Source organism: Nicotiana sylvestris, chromosome 2 (genome assembly GCF_000393655.2).
Source record: "Nicotiana sylvestris chromosome 2, ASM39365v2, whole genome shotgun sequence".
Classification (NCBI taxonomy): domain Eukaryota; kingdom Viridiplantae; phylum Streptophyta; class Magnoliopsida; order Solanales; family Solanaceae; genus Nicotiana; species Nicotiana sylvestris.
This window is the reverse complement of record NC_091058.1, coordinates 6352773-6366753: the sequence shown is the minus strand read 5'-3', so window position 1 is coordinate 6366753 and position 13981 is coordinate 6352773. Positions and strand designations below refer to the sequence as shown.

Below are 13981 nucleotides of genomic sequence, written 5' to 3'. Positions count from 1 at the left end.
GAATAATCCCATTATGGCAGAGTCGACTCTTTATAATATAATCTTGAAAGCTTGTTCTTGTTTGAGATTTAGCTTTGATTGTGCTTCCTTAGTCACTTGTATGATATTTTGATTCTTAATAATATACTAATCTTTTTACATTATGTTCTAATACTTTTTTTATGAAATAAATTTATGTAATCTAATATTTTTTTTAACTTGAATAAGATTTTTACTCATATGATGAATTTAAAAAATAATTGAATTGAATTCTCTTGCTAAATAATTAATTAAAATATTTAATTATTTAGTTTTAACATGAAAAATAATTTATTATATGTTGGTTCAGATCTTAATATAATTTATCTCTTGTTTTAAATATTTAATCTTAATTATAATTTTATTAACCATAAATTTTATTTTCAAAGAGTAAAAGATTGATATGACATTATACTTTTATATCTTTATGTTTGTAGAATCATTAGTGGCATTGACTCTTACCAATCATTTTTTTTTCTTTTTTCACACATTTATATATTCTTAAATATTTTCTTAGTTGTTGTTTAATAATTGGGTATTTTTCAATATTACACGAAAAATTAATTAAAAATATTATTTAGTAGGAAAATAGTTCAAATAAAATATAAATATATTATCGTGAGGGTATTTTTTTCTCAATTTCAACTCTTTATGCAGTCCATTTAATATTACTTTTATTTTTTCTTGGTATTGACATTATGGAGTGATAATTTATTGTCAATACAAAGGATTCTTATGAAATTTATTTTATTAAACTTTCCTATATATTTTTAATAGACAAAATTTTATTAATTTTAAAATCTTAATTATTAAAAATTAGCGTAGAAGGTATTGTAATCCAAAAAATAGGTTATTGCAGTTATGTCTTCTTCCTATGAGTTCTTCTGTTTGATAATTTAGGGCTATTTTGGTATATTAATATCGTATTTATGCTTTTATAATAATACAAGCTCTCCCTTTTTAATGAATTTGGACAATATAATATATTCTCGAATTAAATTAGTAATAGGACATTATAATACATTTTTAATTAAATTAGTAATAGAAAGTTTTAAAAGTATATCATGAAAGTAATAGAATTACATGACTAAAGATATTTTCTTTTTTAATTTTACATGAATTAAACAACCCGAAAGTAATTATACTAATAGGATTCCTAAAGGTAATCATGTAGGATTCCTAACGTGTAGTATTATGTCCTAAAGTTAATTGGATTATAAGAATAATATATAGAATTACGGTTATACCCTTTTATTATGAGTTATTATGCTTAATATTATAAGTTTATTTTTGTAAACCGACATTGTATTTATGCTTTTATAATAATTTTTTTATTTTGCATTGTCAATTTTAGTCTCACAAAATGAAACTTCTAAACAATTTATAATAATTATCAAACGATAAATATTTATGGTAAATCAATTAAAATAAGACCATTTAAAATTTAGAAGTAGGTATCCGAACTATTCATTGAAAACGAGCTTTAATTACTCATTATTTAAGAATTTTTTTTATTATTCGCTGCTTAAATATAGGAATTAAGTCCCAACATGAAAATGTTTTACTTTGAGTAGTTTCTATCCAATATTACAATTATATCCTTCATTGAATTGCTTAAGTAGGAAATATTTGAAGGATATTTTTGTCCACCAACATTATTATTCATGCTTATATATATATATATATATATATATATATATATTATAGAAGAGAGAAGAGGAGGTCGACCACGGGTATTATGGTCATTTCAAAAATATAACTGCATTGTTTGCTTGCATAGCAGGCTTAAAAGCTTGGTTGTAGCCTATGGGTTCCTAATGACTGAAAAAAACAAAAGCAACGTGGCCCTAAGCTATTGAATTCTTTAGGTGGACCCCAGTTCCCATTCAGCCTTAATTGCTTCTTTAAATGCACTACTTGATTACTATTACTTTTTGGTTTGTTTGAACTTTGAAGTAGATTACTTCTCTGTACTCACTTTCACTGTTTAAAAAATATTTTTTTTCATTAAGTATTTTTAACTAGAAAAATTATCTATTAGGTAATTTTATAATTTAAACGTTCATTTAATTAAAAAACATTCCATGGTAACATACATTTATATATAATAATTCTATTATCTCCTTAATGAAAAATTATTTCATTTGTTTTACTTATTGAATGTTTTTGGTAAAGAATATCAAAAAAAAAGTGGCAATATATGATTTTTATTAAAATATTCTTATATTAATATATATATATCATTTTATACAAATGCTCATTAAATTGCAATTTTAATTGGAACACTTTATAAATCAAGAAAAAAAATATATTTAAGAAAAAATATAGTTTCAAGTATCTTTTTTATTAAAGGATATTGAAATTTGTTCAAAAAGTATATAAAATAATTCCCTTCATAAAACATGATTCGATAATAATCTAAACAAAAAATTCAGACAATTAATTTGGGGAATTTTTTTCTTTATTATATATTAGGCAGCATAAGAAATATCATTATGTATGATTATACTTATCCCTCTATGATCAAAGTTAGTTGGGTACTTCCTCTTTTTTTAATAAAGAATTCAACATTATATAAATATCAAAATACATAAATATAAAATTAACTATTTTTAGAAAATGCTCAATCATATCAAATGAAACTAGAAAAAATCTGGGATCGAAAATTTATTTATTTTTAATAAATTATCTAAATATGTCTTTAAACTAGAATAAAATACACATTTACTTATTATTATTTTTTCAATAATTCTAAATCATGATTATTATTTCAAAGAACAAAAAAACATTTGCATCATCTATTTGGAAATAAAATGAATACATTTTATCATTCAAATTTTGATTAATAAAAAAGAAAGGCAATATATTAACGCAATTGATAATACTAAAAGAGTACAACTATATATTATTCAATTTAAATAATGAGAAAGTACATCACGACTTATTTTTCAACTGACTTTTTAATTATTTTTTTATAATCAATTTTATGTTTGTTGGTGCGGAATTGTTTTTCAAATAAAAAAGTGTAGAACCTATGTAGAAATACTCTAACTAGTCTACTATATAGAAAAGGCAAAGATGGTCGACCAGGGACAGATTTGTCATTATACCTGCCACCATCTTTGCTTTTTGGTAGAAATAATGGAGTAATAAAAAATAAGTTTTTCTACAAAACTACAATATTCTAGAAGTCTCCCCAATTTCATCTCTTTTTTTTCTCCAACCAAACCCAACATCCTAGAACTCTCCAATAGTTCCTTTTATACATATAATATATTTACTCCCAGTCAGTATATTTTGAAAGACTTGCGTAGGATTAATTCATCTTCACCCTTAGGTCAGTTCTTTAATCTTCTTCCAGTTCTTTTCAAAAATATAAAATGATTTCATGTTCAATGAGTGTTCCAATTCTAGATCTGATTTTCTTCCACTTCTTTCCCTTAATTTTTTCCCCCAAACCTGCTACCATTTCCAAATTTCATGGCTAAAATATATGGGTTATTGTATTTGAAAGAGATTATTTATGTCAGACTATCTTCCTAATGTTCTTTGGCTTAACCCTCTTTCTTCTGTTATTTTTGTATGCTCTTAATTTATGTTTTGAATTTTAAGTTTTAATAATGTCTACTATATAGAAAAGGCAAAGATGGTAGAAATTCGAAAAAACATAAACATGGGGGAAATGCTGAAATGAGAGGGATAAAAAAGGATTTTCCTAAAAACTTTTGTATTAAAGATCCAAAGAAGAGAGTTTTAACCAAAAGAGAGGGGAAAAAAAGGACTCAATAATGACGGGGGGGGGGGGACTACTTTTAAGAGGGTGGACCTTGTAGAAATCCTAATTGTCCATGACCATGATTCTAAGTACAACAACAACAACCCAGTATAATCCCATTTAGTGGGGTCTGGGGAGGGAAGTGTGTACGCAGACCTTACCCCTACCATGAGGTAGAGAGACTGTTTCCAAATAGACCCCCGGCATCCTTTCCTCCAAGAACTTCCCACCTTGCTCTTGGGTAGACTCGAACTCACAACCTCTTAGTTGGAAGTGGAGGTTGCTTACCATCAGAGCAACCCCTCTTGTCTAAGTGTTTCTCATTAATTTTATATTTTTTCTTACTCTTTTGATGTAGTAAAATTGGTAATGTAGACATTGAGTCTTTTGTATGATCATTGTTTAATTCTTTACAAAACTTTTATTTTTTAGGGGCTAAGTTAGTGCAGGCAAATGTGTATTGTCTTTGGTCTTTCAGGGGCGGCCCGACGAATTTTGTGGTCTAAAGCCAAACTTTATGAGTGGCCTTAACTTTTTAAATTTTTTTATTTATTCATTTGAAGTCTATTTTTTTAGTTTTTTCTTAGATACAAAGTTATTAATGATTTTCTTATAATCAATAACTCCTAATAAGTATTTCTCAACTAACAATATAGCTAATCCATTTAATCTTTCTTGTAACATTGTTGTTCTTAGGTAAGATTTTATTAATTTTAATTTTGAAAACTTTTTTACGCTGAAGCAACGGTAACATGAGTTATTAACATTATTCCATAAGAAATTTAGACATTTGAAAAAGAATTAAATCTTTTTATTTGATTAAATATGTAGCGAATCCTACGGTAGATTATCCATTGAAAACTTAAAAGAGAAAAGAAATTAAAAGATAAAAATTCTGATTTTTCATTCAACATGTCTCAATAATTCTCTGCTTAAAGAATATAAATCAAGTCTATCATGGGTAATAATGAAAATAAGTTATTAACTAAGGCTAAGATGTAAAAGTAAAACTAAGGAAGGTCAAACTACAATTAATGAAACTTAGTCTATAGAGATCCATCCATTACAAAATGTATCCATTAAATTGTTATCTTCTAATTGTACTCTTTTCGTTAATACTTTTAATTCAGAAAATAAATTTAAACCATCAATATCGAATTGATTATTATGCTTTAAGGAACATTCAAGATTAAGACAATATTTTTTAAAATTTTCAACATCTAGCGATCTTAGTTTTTACTGCTAAATAGAAAATCAAAAATATTTTCATATGCTTTGAATTGTTCAAATCTATTTTGAAGTGAAAAAATAACCTTGTCTATTATGTATAAAAGTAACCAACTCTAAAGGACTCTTCGAAAGATTTTGAGATTTAATTTTTAACATTCGCATCAAATTGTTACTTCCTATATATCACACGTTTCTTATAAAATTCGGATTCGATATTCATTTCAAGTGCAATTTCCTTGGTAGAAATCATAGCAGTTGCAAATCCTTCTCCTCTATATTTGTTAAAGAAAGAAATCAAACTTTTTCGCTTTACAGAACTTTTTTTTTAAAATGTATACATAGTCTATTAGATGTAACAAAGAATGGGGCCTCCACAAATATGGGGCCTAAAGCGGTTGCTTTACTTTCTTTATAGAATCACTCCTGGGTCTTTGTATGAAAAGTTTTTCACCTTTCTTTTTAGGCCTCCTGTCTCTACATAAAAATATTGTTGGGAACAGAATGGCGCGGTGATAATCCTTCTTTTAGATGTAACATTGTAGCTGTTTGTTTGCTTTTGTCTTATGAGCCATATGTTTATCAATGTAAGAGATTCATACGTTGTCGTTTTCCCTTTTAGTATTAGTGATTTTTGGAAAACATGAAGACTTCTCATGGTAAACATCTAAAAAATTAAGTTAATTCTCACAAAAAATTAAAGGTATGATTGAAATGCGAAAATGAGCGGGGAAAAAAGTACTTTTCTAAAAACTTCTGTATTAGAAATCCAAAGAAGAGAGTTTTCTTTGCAGGCCGCCTCTATGTTCCTCTCTTCTTTCTCTTTACTCTCTTCTTTTACATAGTTACATGATATTTTTTACTTCAGTCCTTTACAATTAATGTTTCTTTGTCATCATTCTTCTCTGTAATATATTGAAATGTATTTGTTAATGTTAGTTCTCAAAAAAATGGATGGCCTTAAAAAGTTATTGTTGGTTAGTTGTTGGTAATTCTTTACGTATTCATCGGCTAATTGTTGCTATGACTTCTTTGAACAAAAGTTGTTGGCTACATCTGATGAGTTAATACCTATACACTAATTTATTTTCTCATTAGCCTGTAAATAAAATATATTTTTCCCCTCAGCATATAGAAACCACTTATATGAGATCATTATTGACAGTTTCTTATTTTGGTTGTTTTGTTTTAATTACAGGTTTCGCTCTTTGTTGTGTTGTCATAGCTATCTGTTCGTGCGATTTAGTAGCAAATCACTGGTGGTAAGTACTGCTCTTTTGCTGGATTTAATTTTTCCACTTACCTTCTTCGTATTAAGGAGGTGTTGGCCTTTTTATTCATTTCATGTCGTCTCAATCATACTTTAACTTTTCGATTACAAGGTAATATATTCTATCCAAAATTAGTTATGTAGTTATGCATGTAATAGAAATATCTTTACTTGAGATGCTTTGCTTTGTGGTATATGCCAATACAATTTAACTTACATACCTTGTACGCATATTATTCATCAATGACAAACATATAGCTAAAATTGTAATTTTTTCCTTTTTTAAGCACCGGTCATTAGAAAAATATTCTGGCAGTAGAAAAGCTGCCTTAATGGCGGATAGAAATCATGAAAATGACCAGACCTTTGGAAAAGCACGTGATGACAAAAGTTTTTCTATTATATAGAAAAGCCAAGTCTGGTCGACCAGTGTCAGAATTACAATTATATCAATATGCAAGATTAAATTGGTAAGATGGATAAATATAAAATATTTTATGTGTCCACTGCTTGCTCAATCCAGGTTTGACGGTAGCTCTAGAAATATCGGCTCTTTCATCTCTTTTCACAAAGAAATGCTCCTCCATTTTTTTGCTAGAATCTCTTCATCTTCTTAATTGAGTGACAATTAATGACGAGATTCATGCCTTTTTGGTTGTAGTTTCAATTGAGTTCCAATTGCCCATTTATTAATTATATGATTTTTATAGTTCTTAAATGAGGTTTCTCCATAATAATGCTCTTTTGTCATTCTTGCCATGTCGGCTTAAAACTCATGTGCCTACTTCTATTTCCCTTATTTTCATTTGGAATATCTATTTATTTGCTTCTATATGTATGAGAATTTTATCTTGCAATTGTCTTTTGGATTTAATTATGATTTTCTTTTTCTTTGGGAGCTTTTGAATTATATTTATTTTCGAAACTTTTGTTTGTGTGTATTTTTTCACATGTTCCAGAAATTTGCAGGGATGAGAGGGTATTATCGAATTGGTTTCTCCTTAACACTTTGACGGTTCTTTAATTGCATCTAAATTATCAAAGTGAGGTTCTCGAATTGCTTTGGTCACTCTTTCCCTTTTGTCTTATTGTTTTGTAATAATCCGTTTTTGAAGTATTTCCTCAGGGATTACTTATTGTTACTTCTTGCCACTTTATATCAGGTGAAACCTTATGTCTAAGCTCTAAAGAACCAAAATATACGATGGAATTTCCTTCTAAAGATTCACCCTTTCCGGTAAGTTGTTTGTCATGTCTTTTACTTCAAACTTTTTGAAGCCCTCAGTTAAACTTTATATGCCTTTAAGATTATGATGTTTTTACATACGATGTAAAAGAAGTTTCTGAAATAGTATGGACATGTTTGTGAAAAATGATAACAAAACATGATTTTTTAGTCATAGAGGATCATCAAAGAGTTTCATTTCATTTGGATGAGTCACCTTTATCTGTTTTAGTTATATTGGAGGTTGGGAGATTCTCTACCAGCAATATTTTAAAATGAAATGGCATGTTTATGTATGTCATGTAAGTTAGAATTCAAAGAAAATTGTGCAGGATCTACCAGTATTTTTTTAGCGAGCCCCTTCAATTTATAAAGAATAATGTAAAGTAGTACGCTATTGAATATCACATCTTGCAGAACAAGCATCTTTGGCATCAATTGCATTTTTTGGGGGAAAGTTTCTTTTTTACTTCTTAGCTTTCTGGGCTTGTGTACTTTTAAGTATTTGGCACAAAAACAACAACTACTATCCGCAAGCATGTTGAAATCAGACATTTGGCACAAAAAGATTATTGAGTATTGATTAATGGAACTATAGTTCCTCATATTCTCATGACTAACTTAGAAGCCGTAGGAATATAATGAAAACACAACTATCTATCCTGCTTCATGGAAATGTTTTTTCCTTGATCGCCATGTTGTTGGTTTAAGTACAATTTACTATTTTATTCCCCTTTTATCTTTAGAAGTAACGAAGAAGTAATAGTTGAAACTGTTCGTTGCTTGCCTTACATTTCACCTAATATGAGGGAACACTTCCTAGATTATCATATGTTGCCCTTTGCAAGGATGATTGTCTCATATTGATAGTATAACATAGAGTTGTTATAATGTTTGCCCCATATAATTCCATTGAAAATTACTCCAGTGGATGAATCTATATCATCTGATTTTGCGTAACTATCATTTTCATTACTATATATGGCAGGGTTCCATCAGGACCTGGTCATTCCAGTAATGAATTTTCATAATGAAGACAAGGGTTTTATGTGTTTGGTTGGAGATGTTTTTGATGTGCCAATTAGGAAGGATATTATTCATCGTGTTGTAAGATAAGATGACAGCTAGCAAAACAACAACAGGTATGTGCACGATTCTTTTGAATCCCAAATTTTCAATTATAGAGCATACACATTGGCGAGCTATTCCTGTTTTATTTGTGTTTCCCGTTCCTAAGAGCCATTTATCATTTTCCATTTCTCATCTTACTGTCAATTGTTTTTATGGGAAACAGGGAGGCTTACTGGGGAAAAAAGAGAATCAGGATGATCATTTTGAGGCATATGAAGACCACAAAAACTCATATGCCTTTTGGGGAAAATCGCCTTGCTAAAGAAAATTGTTGCATACAAAAAATGATCTAAGGCGTATCATTTAAACCTCCTATTCTCCTACTTGTTTACTATCTTTATGCTTGTTACCCTGATTCTATAAGCTTTGTAAATTATAGTTACTTGCCAAGGCAATAGAGGATTCAAATGGTGTTGTTGACCTACTCTTGATGAATGTTGCAGGGAACCCATTTAACTAAAACTATTAGTGAAGTTACTGGGGCTGGTAGAAAACCGTGGTGTCATAAGGGAACTGGGCGAGCAAGGTCTGGAACACTGCGTGGTGCTCAGGTTCTACTTGTGTATACTGCTTTGATGTAAAGAGTATATCTTCCTGCTAAGTAATTTTGAATCATTTTTAGGACAAAAAATTTCCTGTAAATGTAAAATATCCTACATAATCCCCTCCTCTTGAAGTTCCAATCTTTCAAAATTGCCAGGTTCAAAATTAACTTAGTGAAACTTGTTCAGGGATCTAATTGAAGCAAGTATTATCATTATGTTTCTTCTTGACTTTTGAGCTTGAAAGCTTTGTGAAGATCTTGTCAGTTTGCAATACATACATGTCGAATCAAAGGTGCAGGCATAAGTTGTAATTATGCATGGTTAAAATATTAGTACTTGGTTTCCTACCCACAAGCCGCATCAACAGAAAGAGAAAAAAGTTAGTTTCAGTAAGTATAGACGTAGAAGGGAAAAAAGGGGACTCTGGAAGTTCATAGAGTGAAACATATTGCATTGGCTTGCCATCGTGGGATTTTTATGTCTAATTTTGTCTGTTCTTTTGGCATACAGAATTAACCGTACATCACATGTTGGAAAACAACAAATACTCCCACTTAGCTTTACGGGAGGCCCAAGAGATATGCGTTGAAGGTATATGGATGCTATTGCATTAGTGCAACGCTTTGGAAAACCTGATATATTTTTGACTATGACCTGTAATCCTTCTTGGCCTGAAATAAAAGAAAACCTCCTGTCAATAGATGAAACACAAAATAGACCGGATTTAATAAGTCGAGTATTTCGAGCAAAATTAGAAGAGTTGAAAAAGGATATTGTCAAAACACAAATAATTGTCAAAGTCGCAACATTTATGTATACAGTGGAATTTAAAAAACGGGGACTTCCACATGCTTATTTTCTTATAATCCTTGATGAAAAATATAAGTTACTAACTCCTGAAACATATGACCGTTTTGTATATGCTGAATTACCCGATGAAAAAGAAAATCCTACTCTATATTCACTTGTTACAGATTACATGATGCACGCTCTATGTGGAGAATTAAATCCAACAAATTCTTGTATGAAAAAAAAAACAGGTTAATATAAATTTAAGTATCCTAAAGAGTTTGCAGAACAAACAACTAAAGGAAAAAATTCGTATCCAATTTATAGAAGGCGAAACACAGGAAAGAAAGTGAAAATTAGAGGACACCTTCTTGATAATTCATGGGTTGTTCCTTATAATATATATTTACTTTATAAATTCAACTGTCATATAAATGTTGAGATTTGTTCTAATATTAAAGTTGTCAAGTACATCTATAAGTATATTTGCTTAGGACATGATAAAATTGCATTTCATATACATGTTAATGATACAAATGTAGAGATAGATGAAATAAAGGAATACCAAACTGCTAGGTGGGTTTCACCGCCTGAGGCTACATGGCGTATATTTGCTTTCCTTATTAATGTTTCCAAATGTATATCATCTTCAGCTACATCTTGATGGACAACAGCTTGTTTCCTTCAAGAGTACAGACAATATTAGTAAAATTGTGAACAATCATATGATTAAGAAAACAATGTTAACCGAGTTCTTTTTAATGAATAGAGAAAACAAAGATGCTAAGAACCTGAATTTATTATATCGAGAATTTTCCGAATACTTTGTATGGTCATCAATAGATAAAACATGGGCACGCCGTCAACGAGGAAATGCTATTGGTTGCGTTGTGACATGTCATCCAAACGAAGGAGAAAGATACTATCTTAGACTGCTTCTAATGAATGTAAGAGGACCAAAATCATATGAAGATTTGCGAACAGTAAATGGAGTATATTGTACCACATTTAGAGAAGCTGCATAAAGAAGAGGATTACTACTTTGTGATAATAATTTGGTAGAATGCATGTCTGAAGCTGTAAGTTACCAAATGCCATTCAGTTTAAGACAATTATTTGCTATGTTACTGATCTATTGTAATCCAACTAATCCAAGAGAATTATGGGAAAGATTTGAAAGCCCAATGTCTGAAGATTTCAAAAGAAATCTGAATATAGATGCAAGGGAAATCTGTTACAAAGTGTTAAACCATATTAATAATATTCTTCATTCAATGGGGCATGATATTAATAAATTTGAACTAATTTCAGAAGTGATAAAGTCATATGCAATAGCAAAAGAAGCTAAAGATGTTGATTTCGAGAGAAATATCATTGTTAACGATGAAGATTTACTGTTGAAAAACAAATTAAACATTGAACAAAGAAGAGCTTACAATATGATTTTCGATAGAATATTTTCAAATAGACCAGGGGCATTCTTTATTGACGGTCCCGGTGGGACTGGTAAAAGCTTTTTATATCGTGCTTTATTAGCTACTGTGAGACACAAAGGATTTATAGCTTTAGCAACTACAAGTTCCGGTGTTGCAGTTTCACTTCTTCTTGGAGGTCGAACTGCTCATTCCCGCTTTAAAATTCCTATTGATGTCAATGAGAACTTCAGCTGCAATATTATTAAACAAAGCTCATTAGCGTCTTTAATAGGAGATGCAAAACTAATTGTATGGGATGAAATTTCAATGGCCAAAAAGCAAACAGTGGAAGCATTTGATTTGCTTTTAAGAGATCTAATGGAAACAAATATACTATTTGGAGGAAAGGTAGTTGTCTTTAGTGGTGATTTTAGACAAACTCTTCCCGTAGTTCGTAGTGGCAAAAAAGAAGATTTTATTCGTGAAAGTTTATTGTGCTCTGAAATTTGGAATCAACTTGAAAAATTACAACTATATGAGAATATGCGTGCTAAAATAGATCCTGCCTTTTGTAAATATTTAATGAGAATTGGTGATGGAAAAGAATAGCAAAATGACTGTGGAAAAATTGAAATTCCTCATTCCCTCATTATTCCTTATACTTCTGAAAAAGAATCCTTGAATTTGCTCTTCCGAGATACTTATCCTGATTTATACAAATGTCATTCAAATGCCTCCTTTATTACTTCTCGTGCTATTCTAACAACCAAAAATAATTTTGTTGATGAATTATGTTTCTTCCTGACTCTTGAGCTTGAAAGCTTTGTGAAGATCTTGTCAGTTTGCAATACATACATGTCGAGTCAAAGGTGCTGGCATAAGTTGTAATTATGCATGGTTAAATGTTAGTACTTGGTTTCCTACCCACAAGCTGCATCAACAGAAAGAGAAAGGAGTTAGTTTCAGTAGGTATAGACGTAGAAAGGAAAAAAAGGGGACTCTGGAAGTTCATAGAGTGAAACATATTGCATTGGCTTGCCATCGTGGGACTTTTATGTCTAATTTTGTCTGTTCTTTTGGCATACGGAATTAACTGTACATCGCATGAAGTGTTCTTGTTTTTAGTTGTAATGTAAAGTAAAACTGCATTAGAATCAAAATTGTTGGGACTGCAAGCGCGGGCAAGAGTCATCTAGTACAAACAAAAAGAACAAAAAAAAAGAAGTAAAGAGTGACCAGTAAAATGACATTCGAAGTGTCAAACAAAATAGACACAGGCTTAGGCCCAATATGAAGAGCGGTAAAATAATACATCAGCCAAATTATTACACTTTAGACCTAGTAGTTTATGCTCTACTTTGTATAAGATCATTACAAAAATTCTGGTGAAACGCATGAAATCTTTGACGCCTTTACTTATCTCTATGAATCAAGCTGCCTTTGTTGGAAAAAGACAAATTGTGGATAATATTATGTTAGCACATGAATTTATGGGGTTGCTGAAAAACAAAGGAAAGGAAAAAATAAGTTAATAGATTTAAATTTAGATATGTCTAAAGCATATGATCGTGTGGAGTGTCCTTATATCCAGCAAATGATGTTACAAATGGGTTTTCACCATATTTTTGTAAATTTGGTTATGACTTGTTTCTTTTTCGTTTAACTTAATGGAGAGATTAAGGATTGTGTAAAGCCATCTAGAGAATTAAGGCAGGGTGATCCTCTATCACTTTACTTATTCCTAATATGTGCTGAAAGATTATCTGTCCTATTACACTCGGTTGAACAACAAGGTGTCACGACCCGAATTTCCCACCATGGGGAGTCGTGATGGCGCCTACTATTGGAGATAAGCCAGCCAAGTATTAATACATTTCTGATAACATTCGCAACAATATAAACAAAACGATACAATTAAATAAAAGCGGAGTCTTAACTTACATAAAAACTAAATAGAAATTTGAGGAAAGTTTAACATAATCCTCTACCCAAGATTTGGTGTCACAATGCTCACGAAATTCTAAGATTTACTAAATACAATCATCTGAAAGAAAATTATAAACTGTTTGTTTCGGTACAAAGATAACAAACTGAATAAAGAGAGAGAGACTTCGGTCTTGCGGACATCAGCAAGGCTACCTCGGTGTCTCTCTACTGAAGTCAGCTCCCGATCAAATCCTACTGCCGAGGTCCAAAAGCTGCTCCGGGATCTGTGCAAAAAGATTTACAGATGTGTAGCATCAGCACAACCGACCCCATGTGCTGGTAAGTGCCTGGCCTAACCCCAGCGAAGTAGTGACGAGGCTAGACAGAACCTACCAAAAACAACTTATGCAGATATATGCAATAAAATGAAATATACAGAATTTAAACAGCTAAGAGGGGGGACATGCTATGGGGAGCTAACAGTTTCAAATAGAAATCATCAATAACAGAAAGGAGTAACAAACCCAGAATGTCAACAAGAATCAAAAATCAACAATTTGCACGGCATCACTTCGTGCTTTTACTCTCGTCCTCACCAAAATAATACACGGCATCACCCTTCGTGTTTTATGCTCTTCCTCACCCAAACAACAATCACAA

The 13981-nt window shown here is 30.6% G+C and overlaps 1 protein-coding gene and 1 long non-coding RNA gene across 6 annotated transcripts; both read left to right on the top strand.

Moving 5' to 3' along the window:
* The first annotated feature begins 3186 nt into the window (after positions 1-3186).
* Positions 3187-10007, top strand: LOC104230885 (uncharacterized). 5 transcript variants are annotated; one of them, XR_711971.2, is made up of 7 exons: positions 3187-3355; positions 6219-6282; positions 7260-7333; positions 7454-7527; positions 8504-8657; positions 8810-9197; positions 9702-10007. It is a non-coding gene; the product is annotated as an uncharacterized lncRNA (long non-coding RNA). The 5 variants fall into 5 exon arrangements; XR_711972.1 differs by lacking the exon at positions 9702-10007 and having other exon boundaries at positions 3209-3355; positions 8810-8942; positions 9090-9406; XR_711970.2 differs by lacking the exon at positions 9702-10007 and having other exon boundaries at positions 8810-9406.
* A 1040-nt stretch (positions 10008-11047) lies between these two features.
* LOC104230892 (uncharacterized) lies at positions 11048-12004 on the top strand. The gene has a single exon (XM_009783799.1). It carries the CDS (start codon positions 11048-11050, stop codon positions 12002-12004), a length of 957 nt encoding a protein of 318 aa, XP_009782101.1.
* Positions 12005-13981: the final 1977 nt, after the last annotated feature.

Coding starts and splice junctions, on each gene's coding strand:
- LOC104230892 (XM_009783799.1), top strand. CDS start 11,048: ATGTCTGAAGCTGTAAGTTACCAAATGCCATTCAGTTTAAGACAATTA.